At 46.9% G+C, this 21,035-nt stretch overlaps 1 protein-coding gene across 1 annotated transcript in view; it reads right to left on the bottom strand.

Annotated features, from left to right (window-relative positions):
- Positions 1 to 617: 617 nt before the first annotated feature.
- ARIH1 (ariadne RBR E3 ubiquitin protein ligase 1) overlaps positions 618 to 21,035 on the bottom strand; it is a 51,808-nt gene continuing 31,390 nt past the window's right edge. Inside the window, exons 4-14 of the mRNA XM_054272723.1 lie at positions 20,549 to 20,641; positions 20,170 to 20,225; positions 17,211 to 17,277; positions 16,411 to 16,517; positions 15,486 to 15,528; positions 14,329 to 14,400; positions 7,819 to 7,949; positions 7,662 to 7,719; positions 6,655 to 6,915; positions 6,101 to 6,213; positions 618 to 2,244 (exon numbers count right to left, since the gene is read on the bottom strand). Of these exons, the coding sequence (XP_054128698.1) occupies positions 2,160 to 2,244; positions 6,101 to 6,213; positions 6,655 to 6,915; positions 7,662 to 7,719; positions 7,819 to 7,949; positions 14,329 to 14,400; positions 15,486 to 15,528; positions 16,411 to 16,517; positions 17,211 to 17,277; positions 20,170 to 20,225; positions 20,549 to 20,641 (1,086 nt within the window). The 3' untranslated portion in view covers positions 618 to 2,159. The remainder of the gene's footprint in view (positions 2,245 to 6,100; positions 6,214 to 6,654; positions 6,916 to 7,661; positions 7,720 to 7,818; positions 7,950 to 14,328; positions 14,401 to 15,485; positions 15,529 to 16,410; positions 16,518 to 17,210; positions 17,278 to 20,169; positions 20,226 to 20,548; positions 20,642 to 21,035) is intronic.

Genomic DNA, 21,035 nt, shown 5'->3' on the forward strand with positions numbered 1-21,035 from the left:
ACAGGGCTTTGTCACTGTCTCTATATTTGCCCACAGCCACGGGGACTGAGGACGCCTCAGAGCGGGTTCCCCTTTGGGGGGAGTGCCCTCATTCCTGGCGTTTTCCTTTCGGGGAGCGCGGAGTGAAAACCCAAGGCCTTTGTGCTTGTACCTGCCCTGCCCAGCCCAGCTTCCAAGTGTTTCACTGCATGGACAGAGAATTCCCAGCGGGAATGGCAGGGACGGACACGGGCACGGCCGCTCCACGCAGCCCTGCGCCATCCCACCCCTCCAGCAGCACCAGAACAGCACGGGGAAAGCGGCTGCACTCCCTCGCCTCTGATCTCCAGGGCAAATAAAGGGAAAAACGGGATAAAACCAAACCAGGTTTGATTTCCAGGGCAAATAAAGGGAAAAGCAGGGATAGAGGGACAAAACCACATCCATGGAATAGCGGTAGGAGCGGTGAGGGAGGCGAAGTGAGCCCGCTGCCAGCTGGAAACAGCATCCCGTGTTACAGCCCTGCCTGGGATCTGCCTTTTTCATCTGATCCCTTCACAACTTCCATCCCCTGGAAGCTGGCAGAGCGGCAGGAGGCTTGAAGGACACTTGCCTGGCGAAAAATACCACAGAAGGAATTCCTATACAGGAGTAAATTTAATAAAACCACCACCAATTGTTTACTTTAACATAGCTCTTGTTACAGAAATCATAAAAATGGACTCAGTAGCTAAACTCATTAGTTCTTTCCCCTTTTAATTGAAAAATACTCCGCTGATTTCAGCTTCTACTGCACTAGATGGAGTGTTAAATAGTTGCCAGGACAGGACGCCCAGTGATTGAGCCCAAAACAAACACAAAGACAATTCCATCAGCTTTCCTTTTCCATGTTACGACTCGTTATAATGAAGTGAAAATTAAAACAGCAAGAAAGGGTCCATTTGACAGATGAAAGGTGGAGGGAGAGGAGATCCACAGCCGAAATCTCGCAGGAAGCCTTTGGAGAAGTGGTTTAAAACACCCCTCCTTGTCCTGCCTCGGGATCCAAAACAAACCTCTAAACACACACAAACACACACACACACACGCACTCACACGCCTCCTCTGGGATCACAGCACGTGTCCTGCGTGCACCAGTGGGAACAGAGAGCTGGATTTGGGCAGGTAAAGATAGATCTGGGGCCAAAAATAAACCAAGAAAAAGGCAAGGCATCCTGAACCAGAGCTCCAGGAGCTGCGAGGGGCCGCGTCCGTCGCCAGCAATGGATACACACACAGACCTGGGGGAGGCCCTGGACAGAAATGAACTGCAGGAAGAGGAGAAACCCAACTGCTCTGGAAAAAGCCTTCCAAAAAGAAAAAAAAAAATATATATATATATAGATATATTCACTACACCAGCACACGCTTCCCCCACCCCAGCCCAGGGAAAAAAAAAACCAAAAACAAAACCAAACAAAAGAATCAAACTGAAAGGAAATGCACAGCAAATAGACATAATCTTGAAGATTTTTAAAGAATAAATATTTTTTTGTAATTAAACATTATGCAAACACGTGCCACGCTTGCTCTTTGTCCATGCATATGCGCTATATACAACTTTGAAAAATACTGTGTTGTCCTCTTTTTGTTTTAAAAGTCATATACAAAGGTTGGGGTTTTTTTTTCCTTGCTGTGTACCCCCCTCCTTCCCTCCCCAAAAATCCTCTTTACAATGAGCCAATCCACATTCATCCATGTATTTGGGTGGCAGAGAGGAGGAGGGGGGGCGGGAGAGCCACCCCCCTTACCAAAGTCCATCAAAATGGCTGGTTTGGACATGAAAAGCAGTGTCAAGAAACTGGTTTAAGTTTCATCTGTACTACACACAGGAAAAGAAAGAGAAAAAGAAAAAGGAGTCGGCTTGGAGGATGAAGCTACGTTACAAGTTAAAGTTGGAGGGTTTTTTAGTGCGTCTGTCACACTCTTGGCCGCCTAGAATACTGTTGTACAATGGTTTATCTACCTTTTTTTTTTTATTACAATATAATTTACTTAATTTTTCTGTTAACAAAACAGAATCCCGGTACTACAGACCAGCGGTGTAAGAGGCGGAGCAGCGCCCTGGGTGGGTTTTATTGGAATTGCATGAGCACTCTAGGATGGGAAAGGGTTCAGAGTTCATTGCTGCGGGGCCGGGCTCAGTCCTCGATGTACTCCCACAGGTCCTTCTCGTAGCCTTCATGCACGTGCTGCAACAAAACCCTCCGCCGGCTCTCGCAGTATCTGCAGGGGACAGGGACAGCGTGGAGAATGCACGTCAGCAATCATGGAGCAGCAGGGGACAGGGACAGCATGGAGAAGGCACATCAGGAATCATGGAGCAGCCTTTGCTGCGTTGTGATTCCAGGATTTACCTCAGAAACCCGGTTCCTCCCATGGTGATTCCCTGCTGAGTGTGTCAGTCACCTCTCCCTCCCTAACCCCTGCCCAGCACTGTCAGTCAGTCCTGGCATTCCAGAAGGGCATGGAGTGATTGGCAGAGTCAAAGGATGCTCTCTACCCTTGGGGGACATTGGGCGATCCAGGTGTCCTTTGTCCCTTGAGACCTCCCCTGCTGTACCTGGTTGATGGTCCCCGTGTTCCTTCCCTCCTCCTCTCCCTGGGGTTAAAAGGAACAGCAACCATGCAGTTTGGAGAGTTCTGTTGAAGCTGTTGCTGGGCCAGAATAAAGCTCTGGATCCAAAAAACCCTCCTCCATCAGAACCAACTCCTTTCCTTCACCTTTGTCTTAAAGCTTCTCCAGCACAGGGAAACCTAAGGAGCAGCCCCTCCATGGGAGGAAGCTCCATCCCAGAGCCACCAGAGCCCCTCCATGCCTTGACTTGCGTCCACGTGCTCACCTGCAGTGTCTCTGAGGTGAAAACACCACAGTTGCCCCTTTTTGGACAAGCAGCAAGGGCCAGACAAGTTCAGGCACGTCCCATCCAGCTATCCTGGTATTATTCCAATAGCCCTGGCACCAAGTTATCCAAACCTACAGCATGCCTCACTTCCCGTCCCAGACTGCAAGGCAATTTGTATTCTATTTGCCATCTGGATGGCAGTTGGCTTCTGCTCAGTGGGCAGTCTTCCTTATCTCTTCCACTATCACCCCTCCCTCCGGGGAGACACCTGCTGATAACAGCTATGGAATGTCACTGCATGGCTGATAAGAACTCCAGCATCCCACTGGGAGATGTGAGCCCAGAGGGAGGAGCCAAGCATTGCTACCCAGATATAATCTGGAGATTCTGGAGCACCAGCACGGCTTCTCCACTGGATTCCCCAGAGGAACAGCAGCTGCCTCTTCTACTGGATCTTCAGAGGAAGAGACTGCACCTTCCTACAGGATCCCTGCTCCAACAGAACCAGCCCTGGCACTGCAGGAGGGCTGAGCCACAATTCCAATGGGACTGCTGCCAACACCCTCACCCACAGGGTGTCAGGTTGTGATCTGACTCTACTTCACTGCATTGTTTATTTTATCCTTTTATTTTCTTCCCTATTAAAGAACTTTATTTCTTGCTCCCATATTTTTTGCCTGAGAGCCCCTTAATTTAAAATTTATAGCAATTCGGGGGGGGGGGGGAGGGTTTACATTCTTCATTTCAGGGGAGGCTCCTGTCTTCCTTAGCAGACTCCTAGCTTTCCAAACCAAGACACTTCCAAAAGAGGTGATCCCCCAAGAAGGGAGTTTGTATTTACAGCCTGCTAACAGTGCTAATTAAGACTTTGGTTGCTCCAGTCACTCAGCTCCAGGTCCCTAGCTGGAAACCAGTGTGCAAATTCAGAGCTTTTCAGGCCAAAATATCCCCAGAACCTCTACAGCTGAGAAACCTTCAGGAATAACTGGAGGAGGAGGAAGCAGCAGCTGTGGTTTGAAAAAATCTGAGCACAGGTTAGTGGAGACACATGGAATGGAATGAGCTCTCCCCAAACATGGCCCGCTGTCTGCTCTAAGCCCCATCAGGACAACAAAAAGCCAGTGTTAGCTGGGAAAAACTAGCTGCAGGTGTTCAAGGCCAGGTGGGATGGGGCCTGGTCTAGTGGAAAGTGTCCCTACCCATTGCAGGAGGTAGAACAATATTTAAGATCCCTTCCAACCCAAACCAGTCCAGGATGAAAACCTAAGGAGCACTGACACAGTTTCAGATGGAGATGGAAGCAGTCCAAAGGGTTACTGGTCTGGCTGGAGAGCAGGCTTCACCTCACATCCCAACATGTGGCTCTCAGAGGGACACTACACCCATGGAGTATGCCCACCTACGCTGACTGAAAAATGCTGCACATAAAACTGATCCAAGAGCCCTCCCAGGATCCTGAGGAAAAGGGCAAAAGGATGTTATTTTGGGTGTGTTAGAAGACAAAAGGACAGAAACATTGAACAAATTCAGGTTCCAAGAGCAAACTCTAAATAAGCATCTGAGAGGTTCTGGCTGCTGGGAACCTGGCTTGTTTGGCAGGGGTCACACATCCCTCAGGAGAAACCTCCCAGTGGGAAGCTGTCCCTGACCACAACACACACTAACACCTGGCAGCAATTCCTCACCTAATGCTCAGGACCTGATCAGAGTGACTGATTTATCCATCAGAGCAGCTGTGGTTCCCCTCACTGCTGTCAGCTGGTCAAGAGAAACCCCTGTACACAAAGTCCCATTGATTTTCAGGAGCATGTGATGGCAAACACGTGGTCTCTGCTTTCCAAACTTTAGTTATTTTTCTGCTGGATGGGTGTGGGGGGCTTAATCCTGTTTTCTAGATATGTCTTTGCAAGCAAAGAGATCCAAACAGCTGAAACTAAACCAGCCTGGAGGGCAGTTCCTGCAGCTTCCCAGAGCTCTTTAAACCCACCTTGATGACATCCTGCTCCCAGTCTTGCATCAAAGGGCACCGTGCAGGACATGATTAAGACATGACTGAACTGGTTAATCAGGGACCTGCACGGGCTTGACAGATGTATTTTCTTCCCAGAAATGTGAAGGCAGGTTTGGGATACTGTTTCCACGCAATTCAGGCTATATTAGGTTGTAATTTCACCCCTACAAAAGCATTCAGGTTCAGAGGACTGAAGTAAACAAGCAGCTTCATCGGAAATACCAGATTAATGGTGGCCTTAAAGGGTAAATTACAAAATGTCTCCAAAAAGAAGGTCAGGAAAGTCTTGTCCAGCCCCAGCTGTGCTGCCAAAGTTGGACAGGATGAGCCACCAAATCTTAACAGCTCCTGCCACGCCCCAAAGTCCATTGAGTCCTACAGCTCACCCTACTTTGGATATTTTCTTCCCCCTAAGCCAGGCATAACAAATTCAGTGATTTTGGCAAAATGCCTCAGAAATGCAAGCCCTAATCCTGTGACTCATCCACATTTTCAGCTTTGTACTTTTCCACTGTGCAGAAATGATTCCCCTGGGACTGAACAAAGCACTGGCATCTGTGTCACCTGGACCCCAGTCCCCTGCTCCCCTTCCCAGCTGGGCAGGCTGCTCTATCCCTCTTCCTCAGGGACAGCTTTCCTACACCCACGTTTTGCACAAATGGACCCAGCAGACAATTAAAAGAGCCAATTGCTCTCTGCTGGCAGCTCATCCTAGGCCAAAGCTGGCAGCTTGGAATAACAAAGTCACTCCTTGTTCTTTGGCCCTGGCTCTGTGGATCCCATCCTGGTGCTGGCCATTCCCACACGCTCCTTCTGTGCAGGAAGAGCAGTGTACTGAGAGCCATTGCTTCTGGACACGGGATTTTTTCCATTCTGGGGTTGAATTTTCCAGCTCCTGCTCTGCAGAGCAGATGGAAGGCAGAGCTGGGAGCCTCTCCCCACAGGCTGTCACCTCCCCTGAGAGCTGGGACACAAAACCACACTGCCAGCATCTGCGTGAGGGCTTCACCTGGAGGATTCGGGGCTGGCTCAGGACAGCGCTGCTGCTCTCAGAGATCCAGGGAATGGCTGATCACAATGGGTGGCACAAAGCCAAGAGCAAACAGCTTCCCAAGGATGTGGCTCTGGAGAAACTGTATCTTGGCAAGTGCTCAGGTCACTACCTGACACAGGGCATGGCAACACTCTGGGCTGCTTTGAGAGAAAGGAGTATTCCAACACAAACCTGTACTTATCCTGTACTTTCTGCTTTATGTCTTGCAGCGAATCTTGGGATATATCTCGCTCCAGGTACCCAGAAAGCACCTCTGTAGCATTCTCTAAGTCTGCTTGGTTATTCTGTAAAGATAAAAGAAAAAAAGTGTTTGAGGGGAGATAAAGGAAAGGGGGAGATTTTTATTTCAGCGCAATTGGAATCAGTATCAAAATAAAAAAGGATTAGATATCATGGAATCCCAGATTGATTTTGGGTGGAAATGGACATTGAAACTCATCCAGTTCCATCACTGCCATGGGCCACCTTTCACTAGACCAGGCTGCTCCAACCCCCATTCAACATAACCTGGAACACTTCCAGGGATGGGGCAGCCATAGCTTTGTGATTCTGTGACTCCTCTAGCACACCATCCTACACAATACCCAGAGAACCTCTAACTTTTACACAAGAGAATATTAAACCAGACTAACTTGGGTAAAAGTGGAGACTAGAGCCCTCCAAGCATTAAATCTTATTTCCTCAGTTTTACAATCTGAATTCCTCACAGCCCCATTTTCTCCTACCTCAAAGATAATGGACTGATTATTCTTTTTGAGGTAGAAGGCAAAGACGTAAGTGTACATGAGTGTGGCACGACACTGGCAGAGGACGTCGACTGCTTTCTTCAGGAACTGCACCTCGATCCATGACATGTTGTGCTGCTGCATCTCCTCCATCTTCTGCTTCACCTGAGCGTAGAGCTTGTGCTCGAAGCGCAGGCTCTGCATGTGGTTCATGTAGCGGTTGCAGTAGAACAGGTACCTCTGCAGGGCTGCTCGGGATCGCTGCGTTAATTCCCATTAGGGAGAAAGAAAACAAATAGTTAAAATAAAGTAATGGCTGCAAGACAAGTAAACCCTTCACAAGGCTCTTCCTGATCCAGAGAATGAGCTTCCTTTCCAAAGGAGGCTCCTCTCTCCTGTCGTGTTGGGCAGACAGCTCCGCGCGGCCCCGCTAACCCTGGGAAGCGCCCCGGGCACTTCCCAGCACAGCTCTGACATCCTCACTCCCAGCCTTGGAAGCAATTACAATCACACTGCTCCAGCCTCATCACTTCTGTATTTCAGCCTCTCGACTCAAGGTACAGCACTCAAATGTTTCCAGTGTCATGACAAAAGTAAGAAGATGATGTTTTGTTGGGGGGTTTTTTGTTAATAAGGAATTCTAATTACTGGGCTTGGGCTGAGAGGGCAATCTCAGGTTGATTATAAAGCAGGGGAAAGGCACCGTGTGCTAAACAAGAGAACCAAGATGACTCAATACACAGTCATTAATCTTATTTTCCTCACACTGACAGACCAGCTGTAAAAAACTAACACCACGGGCATGGTTCAACTTGTGTGCTCTGGATGTACAAAAGGTAGCAAGCACATAGCAGGCAAAGCCATCCCTATCTTAAAAGTCAAAAGACTTAACTGTCCTTTGGATTTGTGCCCGAATCCGTGAACTCCTTCAGAGCAGACGTGTAGGTTTAGAGAAAGCACAGCACAGGGCCGATGATCTCCCTCATCACCAAAGGTTATGGACTCACCTCCTGTGCATCCCTTGCTGCCTTTGCATCATCCTCATTGTAGCGATTACAGTTGTACCTGTAACAGGGACACCGATCCCACAGATTTCAGTCCAAATCCGTGCCGTTCGCACCGCGACCTCCTCGCCCTTCCAGCAAGGCACGCTCCCGAACTCACCAGGCAGATCCGTGGGGCTCCCAGGGGCCCAGACACACCCAGCAGAACTCCGCCTTGCAGTTCTGGTTCCGACAGACCATGTGGTTGCAGCCCCCGTCCTTCTCGATGGTGACGTGGCATTTCGGGCATTCCTGTCCACAGGACAGAGAGCACCGTTAGCAGGGCAAGCACGGAACCCCAACAGCCTGGGGAACTTGGAAGGGTTCCCACAGCAGGCAGACAGAGCACGTCAAGAGAAATACACGATTTAATTCTTCCCTTTGGACATCGAGATCCTCTTCAGTCAGGCCTTAAAATACTTCCAAACCCGGAGCAGTTAGAGAGAAAAAAACTTAAGGAATAACATATTTTATCTATGCTGCTGTCACAGAGGGACACTGGGCGAGTCATTTCATGACCTTCCCCAAAATCCCAGCAGAGGGGTGGTCTCTAAGAGCCTGGGAAGCATGAGGAACTTGGCTTTCCTCACCACCAAGTGTCTGCTCCACTCTGGGACTGAGACCAAGCCGGAATCACGCTGTTACCAATCCTGCAGCCGTAACACGCCATCCAGAAAAGAGCTGAAAACATGCAGCGAGACTCTAGTGTGCTTCAAAGAAGCTGCTGTCAGCTAAAAAGACACTTCTCTTCCTGAGGTGTTTCCATGTTTCCCATCAGGTCCCTTTTTCCCTCACTGAAGACTTTTCCATAAAAGCTCACATGGGGTTTCCCTTTCAGGGGTAAGGCTTTTGACAAATGTGAGTATCTCAAAGGGCAGCTCTGCACAGGGAAATATCTGGGGAATATAACACCAATATCTCCATGAGCTTGGAAATTAACAAATCAACAAAGCAGCAAATACAAGAAGAAAAAAACTGCATAAAGAAAACCAAAACCATTTTAGGCTAAATCAGCTCCTTATCCAGCTCATCCCACAACCACACCAGCCTTCACGAAGTTTCTGCACGAACCAGTTTTTATCTATAACACAATAACAAACATATCCAAACCAGTGATACACACACCTGTAAAACCAGCTGCAGCTTTTGGGTCATAAGCATGTGAAATCCCCTCCCCAGTCTGGAGCATGTCTTTGCTAACCAAAGCAAGCAGCTCCTACCATGGCATTCAGATAAACTCTCAGCAAAGGAAGAAACCAACATGCACAATCACTCCAGAACTGCTACTTCTATATAAGACACAATCCAATGGGTTCTTGCACACCCATTCTGAGTGTCCCAACTATTACTGCATTTTATATGAGTTTGCCAGTTTGGATTGTCACAGACAAGAGAATTTGCACATCAAACCACAATGGGATCAAGCAGCAACCAAGCACAAAAGAGGGATTTTCCAGACCTGCCTTTTTCCCAGTCACCTGTGTGTGTTCTTCAGACTCAGCAACTGCACTACAAACAGAGTAAGTGAAGCACAGCAGCTCCTGTGCTGGTCCCCTCAAGGGCACAACACCAACATGTTCCCTAGGACTGTCCACAGGATGGATACTCAGCCAGGAAAGCTTGTTCCCAGTTAGTCAGAGCAGTTCTGTGAACTTCGAAGTCAAAAATGGTCCCTCCTTCGAGCAGAGCACTCAATGCAGCATCTATTTCCCTTTTCCAGGCAGCACTCCTCCCTCTTCTAATCCTGCACCAACAAGCCAAGACTCAAATGTAGGTTTATGTCAGCAATGTCCTGCCCAGCTGTGCAGATCCCTGCTCAGTCTGCTCATCAGCCAGGGTGGCTCTAAGTACAGACAGTGGCCCTGTCCCTGTCCCACCATGACCCTGGGCTGCACAGCCAGAGGAGGCTGCGGAGCTGTGCAGTTCTTCCAGACACATCTCCTCCCACCAGGGGCAGACCTCACTCCTGGGAGGAACAGCTGCTGTGATCCCTCCTGCTGAGCAAAATCCTACAGTGAGAGAGGGAGAACAGGCACCAGGTGACCTACCAAGCTGCCACAAGCACAACCACAGCACAGGGATGTGGGGCCATCTCACCCCCAGTGAGACTCCATCAGGAGCAGGGAAATTCTGCCCTCCTGCCTTTGAGGGGGGACCAAGCTTTCCAATGTGTCCACAGTGTTCAGGGTTTTGAGCTCTGGAATGCAAACTAGAATAAAAAGACCCTTCCAGTGCCTGAAAGGGCTCCAGGAGAGCATGGAGAGGGACTTTGGACAAGAGGGAATGGCTTCCCACTGCCAGAGGGCAGGGTTAGATGGGATATTGGGAAGAAATTCTTCCCTGTGAGGTTGGGAGCCCCTGGCACAGGTTGTCCAGAGCAGCTGTGGCTGCCCCATCCCTGGCAGTGTCCAAGGCCAGGCTGGACCAGGCTTGGAGCACCCTGGGACAGTGGAAGGTGGCAGAGGTGGAACTTGATTTGAGGTCCTTCCAACTCAAACCATTCCATGATTCTAGGATCTCATTCCAGCCCTTTCCTCACAGGGAATGCCATCCTTTCAACACCTTTATGCTCCTGTCTAGCAAAGCACAAGGAAGAGGTGACACTGTGCAGATCCCTAAAGCTGTGTAAAAGTGAAAAGTTGAGTATTAATAAAAATTAAAGCCATGAAAAGCACATACTAAAGACACCAGCAGAAAAATAAGTAACTACTCAAGTCACCAACAGAACAAGTGGGAGAGATTTACAGATTAATGAGGATAGGGAAGGAAGATCTCCCTGAGAATTACAGCCATGCAACAACCCAACAGGCAGCAAATCAAGTTACTAAACCTGCAGATTATTGTGCACATTATCAGCCACAGCACAGCACAGAAGTGACCTCATTAACATTGTTCCACTTCAAACAATTCCATACTGCGCTTGGAAACAAAAGCCTGGGCAAACCTGGCAAAGGAGAACAATCCTGATTTTGTTGTAAAAGTCCATGCACACATAAAGCACCATAAACCTCAGCAGCTCTTTTATGAACAGGAAGCTAAACAGAAACATGTTTCTTATTTCAGGGCAAGTGAAAGAGGTTAGTCCTTTCCAGAACTCCCAGAGGACCTGGTGGACATCAGCCTCCCACAGCCACATTCACAGCAACACCTTCACCCCTAACCCATCCTATAAAGACTCATCAAAAACCACAGGGATTTCTTAATGAATTTCAACAAAACCCAAAAACTTAATTATGGCTAGCACAAACAGTACACCATTCTAACACCTAGAGTCCTAGAGCAAAACTTTTTAAAACAGATTTGAAACACCAGTTCATCTGAGGAAGGGAGATGGCACTTGGGCACTTTTAGAAAAACAAAAACAGATCACGGCTCCAATGCAATGGGAAATGAAGGAGCACAGTTTGGTGCTGGTGCCCAGGAGGATTCTGTGTCCTGACAGATTTTCCACACATTAGAACAAATGCAGGATCTCCAGAAAGTACAGAGGGAGCACTTTAAGCCATTAAAAAGGGACCTGAAAAGGCAGAGATGTGGGCTCATGCCATTTTATCTCATGCACAAGAGAAAAACAGCCAATGGTTTTTTGGAGAAGAAAATGTGCCTGGTTTATCCATCGTCCCTTCATGCTCTGTCTGACCTGCAAGGGAAGGATGGGGATGTGCCAGGAGCCAAAGAAGCAAGGCTGGGCCTTTTTTAGTACCAAATGAACAACTTTCATTAACACCAATTTAAGTTCCACAATAAAAAGCAGTGCTTTGTGTGAAGGCCAGTACCTCACTGGCTTTGTTCTTTTCCCTTTGGTATTCCAAGAAGCAGAGATTAAAATCACACTCAGGTTCCACACAGGTTTCCCCTCCTCATTTTAGACCATTTCCAGATACACCTTAAGAGCCCAAAATAAATGCACAAATCCAGTTTTTCTCTATTTTTCACTCCTTTGGATGTCCACTTGATGAAAGTAATGGATCTCTGTGGTTCCTTTATTCCCAAATACCTGAAACTTGCAGAGTTTAACTCAAGAAAGGAAGAACCAAGTTTGTCAAATAAACTGAAAAGGGAAGAAATGTGCAAATCCTTGGACTATTCAACACCATTCCTCAAGAAGACTGAGAATTACTGGCTTGATAAAGAACTTGTATTGCCTTATCTCAACTTTAAATTAATCTAGTTAAGCTGAACTCATGTGAAAGTAGCTTATTTTAAGAAAAAAGCCATCTACTCCGGCACACTCTGCTGCAAGGGCTGTATCTTTTGTAGAAGTAGAAGGAATTTAGGTCTCCTAAGTGCAAGTAAATGAATGCAAAAGAATAAAAAAATCATATCAGAAACCACAGAACTCACTACTCGAATCTCCTCGTTTTTCATTCACACCACTCTACATAATTCATCAAAAAACACATCACATCATTCCAGTTTGGGAACAGAAGCCAATTCAGCTGGGTTTCACTCTTCTGTTCTCTCACACAATTGCCTAATCTTCCTTTCCAACTCCATCTCCCAGGACAAGCCGGAACAAATGTATCTCACATTCTCCCGTTGCAAAGGATTATCCAGATTTCAAGCCCACATTCCAGAGGATTGGTATTTCTCTTTTACACCTTCATCTTGGTTCTGACAGGAAGTCTCCTTCCCTGAGAGGAGCCCACATGGGACAGGATTCATGCCTGGATGGCTCCAGAAAGCGCTTTCCAAAAGCCAGAAACAGCAACGGAGCGCGCCGTCACAACCGAGTTCCTTGGAGAGCTGTTCCCAGTGATAATGGAGATTTCTGCATCTGATGGCACCTGATTCCTTTCTAGGTTCTTCAAAATGAAGCTCAACACAGAATTTAAGCTGTGAAGCCAACAGTGCAGGCACAAGTTGTGCCTCACCAAACACGGCTGCCCTGCTTTCCTGTTAGGAACAGTACAGAGAGAAAGGAGGGATGGATCCACACTCCAGCTGCACAATTCCCACCCCAGTGTACTGCTACAGCCCCACACCCAGACAGCACCTGGGCTTCTCCATGCCTCTGGTCAGGGATCAGCAGGGAACTGAGGCAGGAGCTGGATGCAGCCCCACGATCCAGGGCTGACCTGGCTCTCCAGAGGCTGCACACTCCCAGAACACACATCCCAGAGGCCAAAGCTGGAGATTCCCACCTTCCCCAAGGCAGGGATCAGCATGAGGGTGGCACTCTTCCTGCCAACTTTCCCCTCAATTGAATCCAGCATCAGCCCAGAGAGAAGAATGCCATATTGTCCTTCAGCTAATTCAATGGATATGGATGCTGTAAGACTCCAGCACCGTTGGCCTGCTCAAATGTCTGGAGTCATTACCCTGATGGCAATTTTTCTCCCTGCTGCAGCCTGGGCTCCTAAGTATTCCCATGTAGGAATGTCTGGGACAGTATTAGAGGAAGCAGTTTAGACAGTGATGTCCCAGAGCAGCAGCTCTGCTGCTCACACCAGACCAAAGGTACCAGTGAAGAAGCAGGGCTGGTGCCAGATGCTCCCCTCCACATGGGTGTTTCCCATCCCCAAAAAACTTCTTATTCCCAAGGCAGGGGCAGGTAGAAGATGGGGAAGCCCAAGATCAGCCTCCTGAGGGCTTTAACAGGCTGAGCAGGGCTGTTGCTGTTCCAGGGTCTCACATATTTGGGACACAAGGCCAGCAGTGCTTTACACTCTGCCTTTTCCAAGCTACTGGCTGCTCTTCCTCAGGTTTAACAGGAGCAGTCCCTGAAGACCCAGCAAACTCCAGACAAAGCTGGTTCAGCCCCAGAGCCACTTTGGAACACAGTGAGACAAAGGCAAAGTCCCTCTGGTGACTCTGTGAGCTCCAAGCAGGGCCCACTCCAGGCTGATGGGAGCTGCCCAGCAGGGGTTTCCCTGCCACCATAACACAACATTTCAGCTCGATGGAAACCAGGCAGCCTGCAAACAATGCCATTAACCACTTACACAACAGAGCTAAGAAAACAAAGCAGCCATTTCCTCACTCCCTCCCCACCCTCCTCCTTCAGCTGGGAGCCCCAGGCCTGCTCCTCACCCCCATGGGATCTGCTGCTTTTGTGTCCATGTCACCATGACAATCTTGGTTTTAGTTTGTCCCAAAATGATCAAATGGTAAAGTTTCAGGCAAAGTTGGGCTAAGTAGAAGGAAGAGCTTTATATAATGAAATCCCAGACAGCTGTTGTGCCAGTCTCCACCTGGAATGCTGCCCAGCAGAAATGAAGGCTCCTCCGGAGGCCAATCCCAGGCATTTGAAGGCAGATGTAAATGATGCCAGCCAAACTGAGCCACGGGTGGTGGTAACATGTTCCACACATGGAATGAGCCATGGATCTGCTCAGGGAAGCCATTGGTGCCAGACAGGAGCCCAAAGACTTAAATCTTGAGCTTCCGTTGAGTCTCCAATTAACTGTTTCTTCCACACACTTTCCTTCACTGAACTTGAAGAAACTCACCTGGTTCCAGGCATTAACACCTGTTCACTCTTCAAACAAGAGCACTTCAGTGTACTGTGGATTTTAAGGCTTGCTCTTAACAGGGAACAGAAAAAGCAATCCTAGTGCAAGGAATTAGATTGATGTCCTTTTCACCTGACTGTATAAAATCTCTATATAAAATGGAGAAAACCTCTCACCTTTGTGTTGGCTGCAATCCAATTGGAGGTTTCACTGTCATCATCACACTTCTTAATCCATTTCTTTAACCACTGTCAGAAAAATGATGGAAGAAGAGTGTTCAATGTAGCTGGAGGAACTGTAAATGTTCCCAGGACACCTGCTCACATTAAGGAAAGGTACAGCCAGCCACATGGGAAATGGGGAGTGTTGGTGCTGGAAAACTGTGCAAACAGCCATTAATTTAGTGGCAGACAGTTCATTCTGCTCCATCCTGATCCAGCAAGCACAAGCACCCAGCACAAACACTCCTGCAATGAGTTTGCAGCTCTTCATCAACACAAACTTGATGTTGGACTCTTAAATAATAAGGACATTTTGGCTTTGGGGTGACTAATTGTGGCCTTCCAGTACCTGAAAGGGGCCTACAAGAAAGATGGAGAGAGACTGTTTACAAGGGCCTGGAGGGACAGGACACAGGGAATGGCTCCCACTGCCAGAGGGCAGGGATAGATGGGATATTGGGAAGGGATTGATCCCTGTGAGGGTGGGGAGGCCCTGGTACAGGCTGCCCAGAGCAGCTGTGCCTGCCCCATCCCTGCAAGTGTTCAAGGATGGGGTTTGGAGCACTCTGGGCTAGTGGAAGGTATCCCAGCCCATGGCAGGCTGTGGGAGTAGATAATCTTTAAAGGGAAGGGTTTGGAAGGGTCCAACCCAAACCAGCAAAACCAAATTAGTTGCTCCAGTACAATGGATAATGCCTGACAAAGCATCAAACACCTACAGGAACAACTCCCCTACAGGAATGCTCCTTGTCCAAAAAGCACCTTCGCTCCTCTGCAGGGGGTCACAGGTCTAACAGCCTCCTCTTCCAGGCAATTCCCACCTGGATGAGGCACTGCTCCCTCACAAGGTCCAACTGGGAGGCAGCAGTAAAGGCACCCTATAGGATTTCACTGCTGGTTCTCACCCTGTGATTTGAACAGCTGAGCTATTCTGCTCCCTGGTGGGAACAAAAACTGGGCTCAGTAATCCCTGGGGGTCCCTTCCAGCTCAGGATCATCTGTGATTCTATGGACAGCCACAAAAACTTGGGCTTCATTGCTAAGTCTTGCACACAAATTTATTTTAAACTTTTTCAAAACACAGATTTGTATAAGAATGTTGACATGCTCACCTTGCATTTAACAGGATCATGCCAGTTTTCACCACAGTTAAAGCTGCAAGGGAAAGAAAGGAAAAATAAGCAGACTGTACTTGTAATTAAACAGTGTAAGTTTTCTTCTGGGTTGTTCAAAGCCAGTCCTAAGGAAACTCAACGCACCCCCCACTTCAATCCTGAAATCCCTCAAGGGCCACTTCAAAACAGTGACAGAACAAAGGGGAATGGCTCCCCACTGCCAAAGAACAGAGTTAGATGGGATTATTAGGGAGAAATTCTTTACTGTGAGAGTTGTGAGACACTGAAACTGGTCTCTAGAGAAGTCACCCCATCCCTGGAGTGTTCCAGGCCAGGCTGGACAGGGCTTGGAGCAGCCTGGGACAGTGGAAGATGTCCCTGCCTAGTGTAAATCAAAGGTGACTCCGACAAAGGGGAGAGAGAATGATGCATCTGACTCCACTGATATCAGAAGGGTAATTAATTACTTTATTATACTATACTATATACATTTCATCTAAACTGAATGTGCCCAGCACTCACTCTGCACACAACTGCTCACTCTGCACTGAATCTTGTGACTGTCACCAGACAGTCCACACACACACACTTGGCTCTGATAGACCAAGGAAACAAAACATCCTCACTCTGGATAAACAATCTCCATATTGCATTCTACTTTGGCACAACACAGGCACAGCAAGTGATAAGAATTGTGTTTTCCCTTTCTCTGAGGTTCAGAGAATCTCAGAAATCCTTGGGAAGAATTGTGCCTTGCTTTTCTCTGTGAGGAGAAATGTGGCAACACCTGCCCATGGCAGGGGGTGGAACTGGACACCTCCGAGGTCCCTCCCAAGCCAAAGCAGCCTCCATGAACACACAGTAACACACTTCAGGCAGTGAGTACAGGCAGAATCAGCAGCTTTTCCTGGCTGGCTCTTACCAGAACTGACGGCCACATTTGCAGCGCACGGGTTTCGCATCCGGGTACTGGACTTTAACGACGTGGTGGCAGTCGGGGGCAGGACACCACTTTAACAGTCGATTACACTGAAACAAAGCACACATCCCACATCACAGGGGAAGCTGTGCTCAAGGACAGCTCCTGCCCTGCATGCCTTTGTTGTGGCTGCAAACAGCCAAGAGATTAAAACCAAACCCACTGCACCCATCACTTCTGGCAGGGACTGAAAGCTTGATCCCGTAACAACTTCTGCCCCGGGCTCTACAGGACAGCTGAAGGCACACAGCTGGAAACTGGGACAGTGCAAACATCCTGCAAAGCACCTTTCTCCAAGTTTATTTGGAGCCTAGAAAACTATCAGTGCTTTGCTAAAGCAGTTCTGCAGTTTTACTTCAACTGGCAAAATGTTTAAGGCATGATGTTGTTTACAGCATTTCCTGCTTTTCAATGTGAAGTATCTCAGGTAACACTCAAGAGCCATAAATATTACATAAGTATTATGTAACTACTATAACTACGTAATTCTGCTTCTCAGAACTCCAATATTAAGCAACAGCTCTTACATTCTCTTTAGGTCTTTTGTCCTAAAGTTTTTTTAGTATTTTCCTACAATTATCCCGGTAATGCAAAGGACAATAAAACAACCCCTGCTTTCACACCTGATTAGAGACTATGCAAAAAACCTGCTCTGCAGTTCTAAACAAGCCTCCATCCTCTGGCTGGCTACACGTGTGAGACAAACCCTAAAAGCCAGCAAAAAAAATCAAATAAAAACTCACCTCTACAAAACTATTGGTTATTAAATGCTGGTACTTTAATTTAACCTTGGAATCTGTGATCAGACGCCTGTGGGAAGGGAAGAAACAGAAAAATTGTAGCAGAAATCTTGTTTTTTCCATACACTGAACAGTAAGATAAGACAAATAGGTTTGATTCATCCTTCTACGCTTTCAGGTACTTTTTGTACTTACCTGTTCCCTATTTATTTGTTAGATCATTGTGAAAACTACATTCATTCTATTCAATATATAAATATATTAGCTTCAGAAACAGAAAGCTCATGCAGTTCAAAAGAACTGAACCTCTTGGTGTGAGGATTTTTATTTAAAAACACTTTTCTGAAGAGCCCAAGAAACAAAGCAAGTAATTTAATCAGCTCATTTACATAAAACAAGCACATTTTGTGGCAAATCCCTTTAAAAAGCTCCAGAACAACCCTTGTGTGGCTAATAACTTTGGGAAGCTTCATGTTAGCTGGGTTTCAGTGGAATGCTACAGCTTCAGCTTAAAAATTAATGGTGTTTTAATCTATCTACCATAAAAACAAAGTTGACTTGAATTCAGTATCACTAGGGGTGTACACAACATGGACTTTAAACTAATTCCAGTCTGCTTGGGACTGGGAGAGCAGAGGAAAACTCACTGATGGGAACCCTTGACAAGCATGGTGACCACTTTTCTCCTGGGCACACCATTCCAGCTGGCATTTGCACACTGCCCAGCCTAAATGCATCCAAAATAACTTAATTATGGATTGCTGGGCACTTCTAAAAATGTCTTTTAGCTATGACTGAAGTGTCTTCCCAATAGATCTAAATATAAAGCTGCACTGACACACCCTTTGTGGCATTCCTGGTTCAAATCCTACCGTGGGATACAGCTTTATACAGGCCATACCATGGGTAAATATTGGAATTAATGGATTTTCCTTTCCAGCTGCAGCCAAAACTAAGGGTATTCCTGCATGTTATCCTTACAACACTCCCTGAGGAGCAGTGTGTGCCCATGGGATGTGCACAAATCCCAGCTCTGGGCAGCTGGGGAGCTCCTCTCCCAAGCACATGCTGGGTATTACATAAATCACAGCACGTGGCAGCTCAATTCCCAGGGCTAAAATAAAACAAATCAGCTGACAAAGCATCTCCTGCAATTCTGGAGTCAAACTTACTGAAGAATGAGAAAACCACTTGAATTTGGTATTAATTAGAAATCTCTTTTTTTACCCCATACCTGGGCTTCAAGACATACTAAATTTCACCTTAAAAATGTACTGTATTATAACAATATATCAGGTTCTGATATATTTAAATTAATAGTCATGCCATGACTAACCAGAGCACATAATCCACTGGGTTTTGCTTATCAATCTGCTTTGATTGCCCCAATCAACATCACCAGGTCAAGATTTCAAGAATTTTGCTTTGAATGTTACTGTCTTTTGGCAAATCATAAATAAAACTAGACAAATTAAGAGGTGAAACTCATGCCCAGAGCCCATAAATCATATTAATTTTGTGTTCATATCCCTTGGAAACTGAGATCTGGAGACTTTGCAAACAGGAAAGGACCTAAAAAGTAATAATTAACAACACAGGAGTGAGTACAGGTTCCAGTTGAGATCATTTACATTTTTTGCCATATATACTGACATATCCTAAGATTGCCACAGTTGGCTTTGGTGGCTTTTAAAGGAAAGTGTTTTTTCAAAAAATGCACCTTCCTCCCCACAGAAATGCATGTAAGACCAGGGAAAGGTGGATTTTTACCTCTAGGAACAGTTTCTAGTTTTACTCAGACAAATGGGACCACTGCCCTACCCCAGGCCTCATCCCTGCCCTCCCCAGCCAAGGGGAATCTCAAGCATTGCCCTCCTTTTCTTCCATCCTTTCCTTGCTGCTGCCACTGCCACCTCCAATGCTTTCAGCTACTCCATTTCATATGCACTGTTTGAACAGCTCATTCCAACTGCTGCAATCAGGAAAACACTCCAAAAAGTCCTGCTGAGAGCGTTTGACTCCACAAATTGGGAGTTCAACCTCTGGTAAACAAAAATCTCAATCAAGTTACTCAAGACATGCCAACTTCAGCTCAGTTTCCACCCACTAGGCTCTACAAACCACCCCTCAACAGGGCAGGAAAGCATTTCAGCTACTTCCACTTCCATCCAGCCTACACTCCATGAGTAACCAAGAGCCAAAATTGGGAAAATCGTTACTCTGAAAGCAGCTGATAATAAAAAACACCAAATTAATATCAATGAGTGAGTCAGGATTCAGGAAGGAAAGAATAAGGTAACAGAATAAGCCTCTACTGAGATGTTTTAGCAAGAAGAATTAAAATGAACTTGAACAAAGCTCAACATTATGAAGGATATTGCTCACGCAACAACTTCCCTCAGTATAAAAGAGGAGGAAGCTCATGGAGTTCACTGCTCCACCATGAACTGTATCGGTCATTCTGCAGCTGGACAACTCAATAATTCCAAGGATACAGGATGACACACCACCTTAATCAAATCTTGTGTTTGAGGGTCAACTGCCTCCTATCAGAGGGCAAAAAACACATCCTGCATCAGCCCTTAGGACTCCTGTCCTCTGACTCACCTATTAACCACAGCTATAGGGCTTGGGCAACCAGTGGGTTGACCTGGGTAGAAGTCCTAAATTCCTACCTAAATCAAAGGAAACAAAGTGCACAAAGCAGTAAAACAGGGTTTGGAAAGCCTGGTGTCACACTGACCAAACTGGTCAGGGAGTGTTTCCTCCCAGTGTCATCACATGGGGCTTTCACACCTCAACAGGAAGTTCAGAGACATTCTGGAATCAAAGCAGACAGTTCAAGACAGTTCCTCTGCTGCCTGCAAGCCTCTGTGCAGTTTGTTAGAAGCATTTGAATAGATCTGAATAGCACATGAGTAACACAATGGAGAGAGAGAGCAAAGCCATGAGAATTACTTACATAACTGTATTGTCGTCCACTAAGATATCACAGCCATGGGCAGGGCATGAAATGGTCTGAAAAACACAAAAAGGTCAGAGGAGGAACAGTGGTTATCCTGGTTCAGCATCACAAGGAATTCCAAGGCACCAGACTTCACTACAATGCACAGGGAAAGGAGTGCCACTGGTTCCTCCTTCCCCGGCCCAGAAACCTGCACCAACCCCACTGAATTCTCTCCAGATTCACCTTAGCAGAGCCTGCAGCCCCCAAACCTCTGGGGTTTGGGTTTTCTCTGTTGTTCTTTTGGGTTTTTTTAAACTTTAGCAGAGAGACTCTCCCCCCCTCTCCAATACAGAGGATTTCCAGAAATAAGCCATTAGGTGAGTTGAGATTTTACCTGTCCCATGCCTTCCTCCATTATTTTGGTAGTTAAATATTCACTCCAGCACTGCATACAGAATTTGTGTCCACACTCTAGGCCAGTGAAATACTGCAATGACAAAGAACACAAGACATGGCCTCATTTTATCACATGGATTGATAAATAATAATTTCACCCTTCTTGGTGCTGTGCAGTTCATCCATGCCATCCCTCATTCCTCACACCAAAGCTGAGACACTGCTATTCTCTTTGCATCATCACCCCTACAGAACACTGCCAAGGCAGCCTTAGTCACTCTTCCAAAGCCAGACTTTAATCCCCAGGCCCAGCAGCAAGGACAGGTGTGGCCCATGTTTCCATCCTGCCCATTTCCATTTATCCTTGTTTTTGGTGTGTATATGGAGCACACTCCCATTTTGCTTTGGAAATCAGTCAAATAAATGCAACACCAAACAGGTGACAGTGACGAGGATACAGAGTCTTCATTCCTCCTATTTTTTCC

Source organism: Melozone crissalis, unplaced genomic scaffold (genome assembly GCF_028551555.1).
Source record: "Melozone crissalis strain CALT ecotype California unplaced genomic scaffold, PUWL_Pcris_2 ptg000014l_1, whole genome shotgun sequence".
In the NCBI taxonomy this organism is placed as follows: Eukaryota; Metazoa; Chordata; class Aves; order Passeriformes; family Passerellidae; genus Melozone; species Melozone crissalis.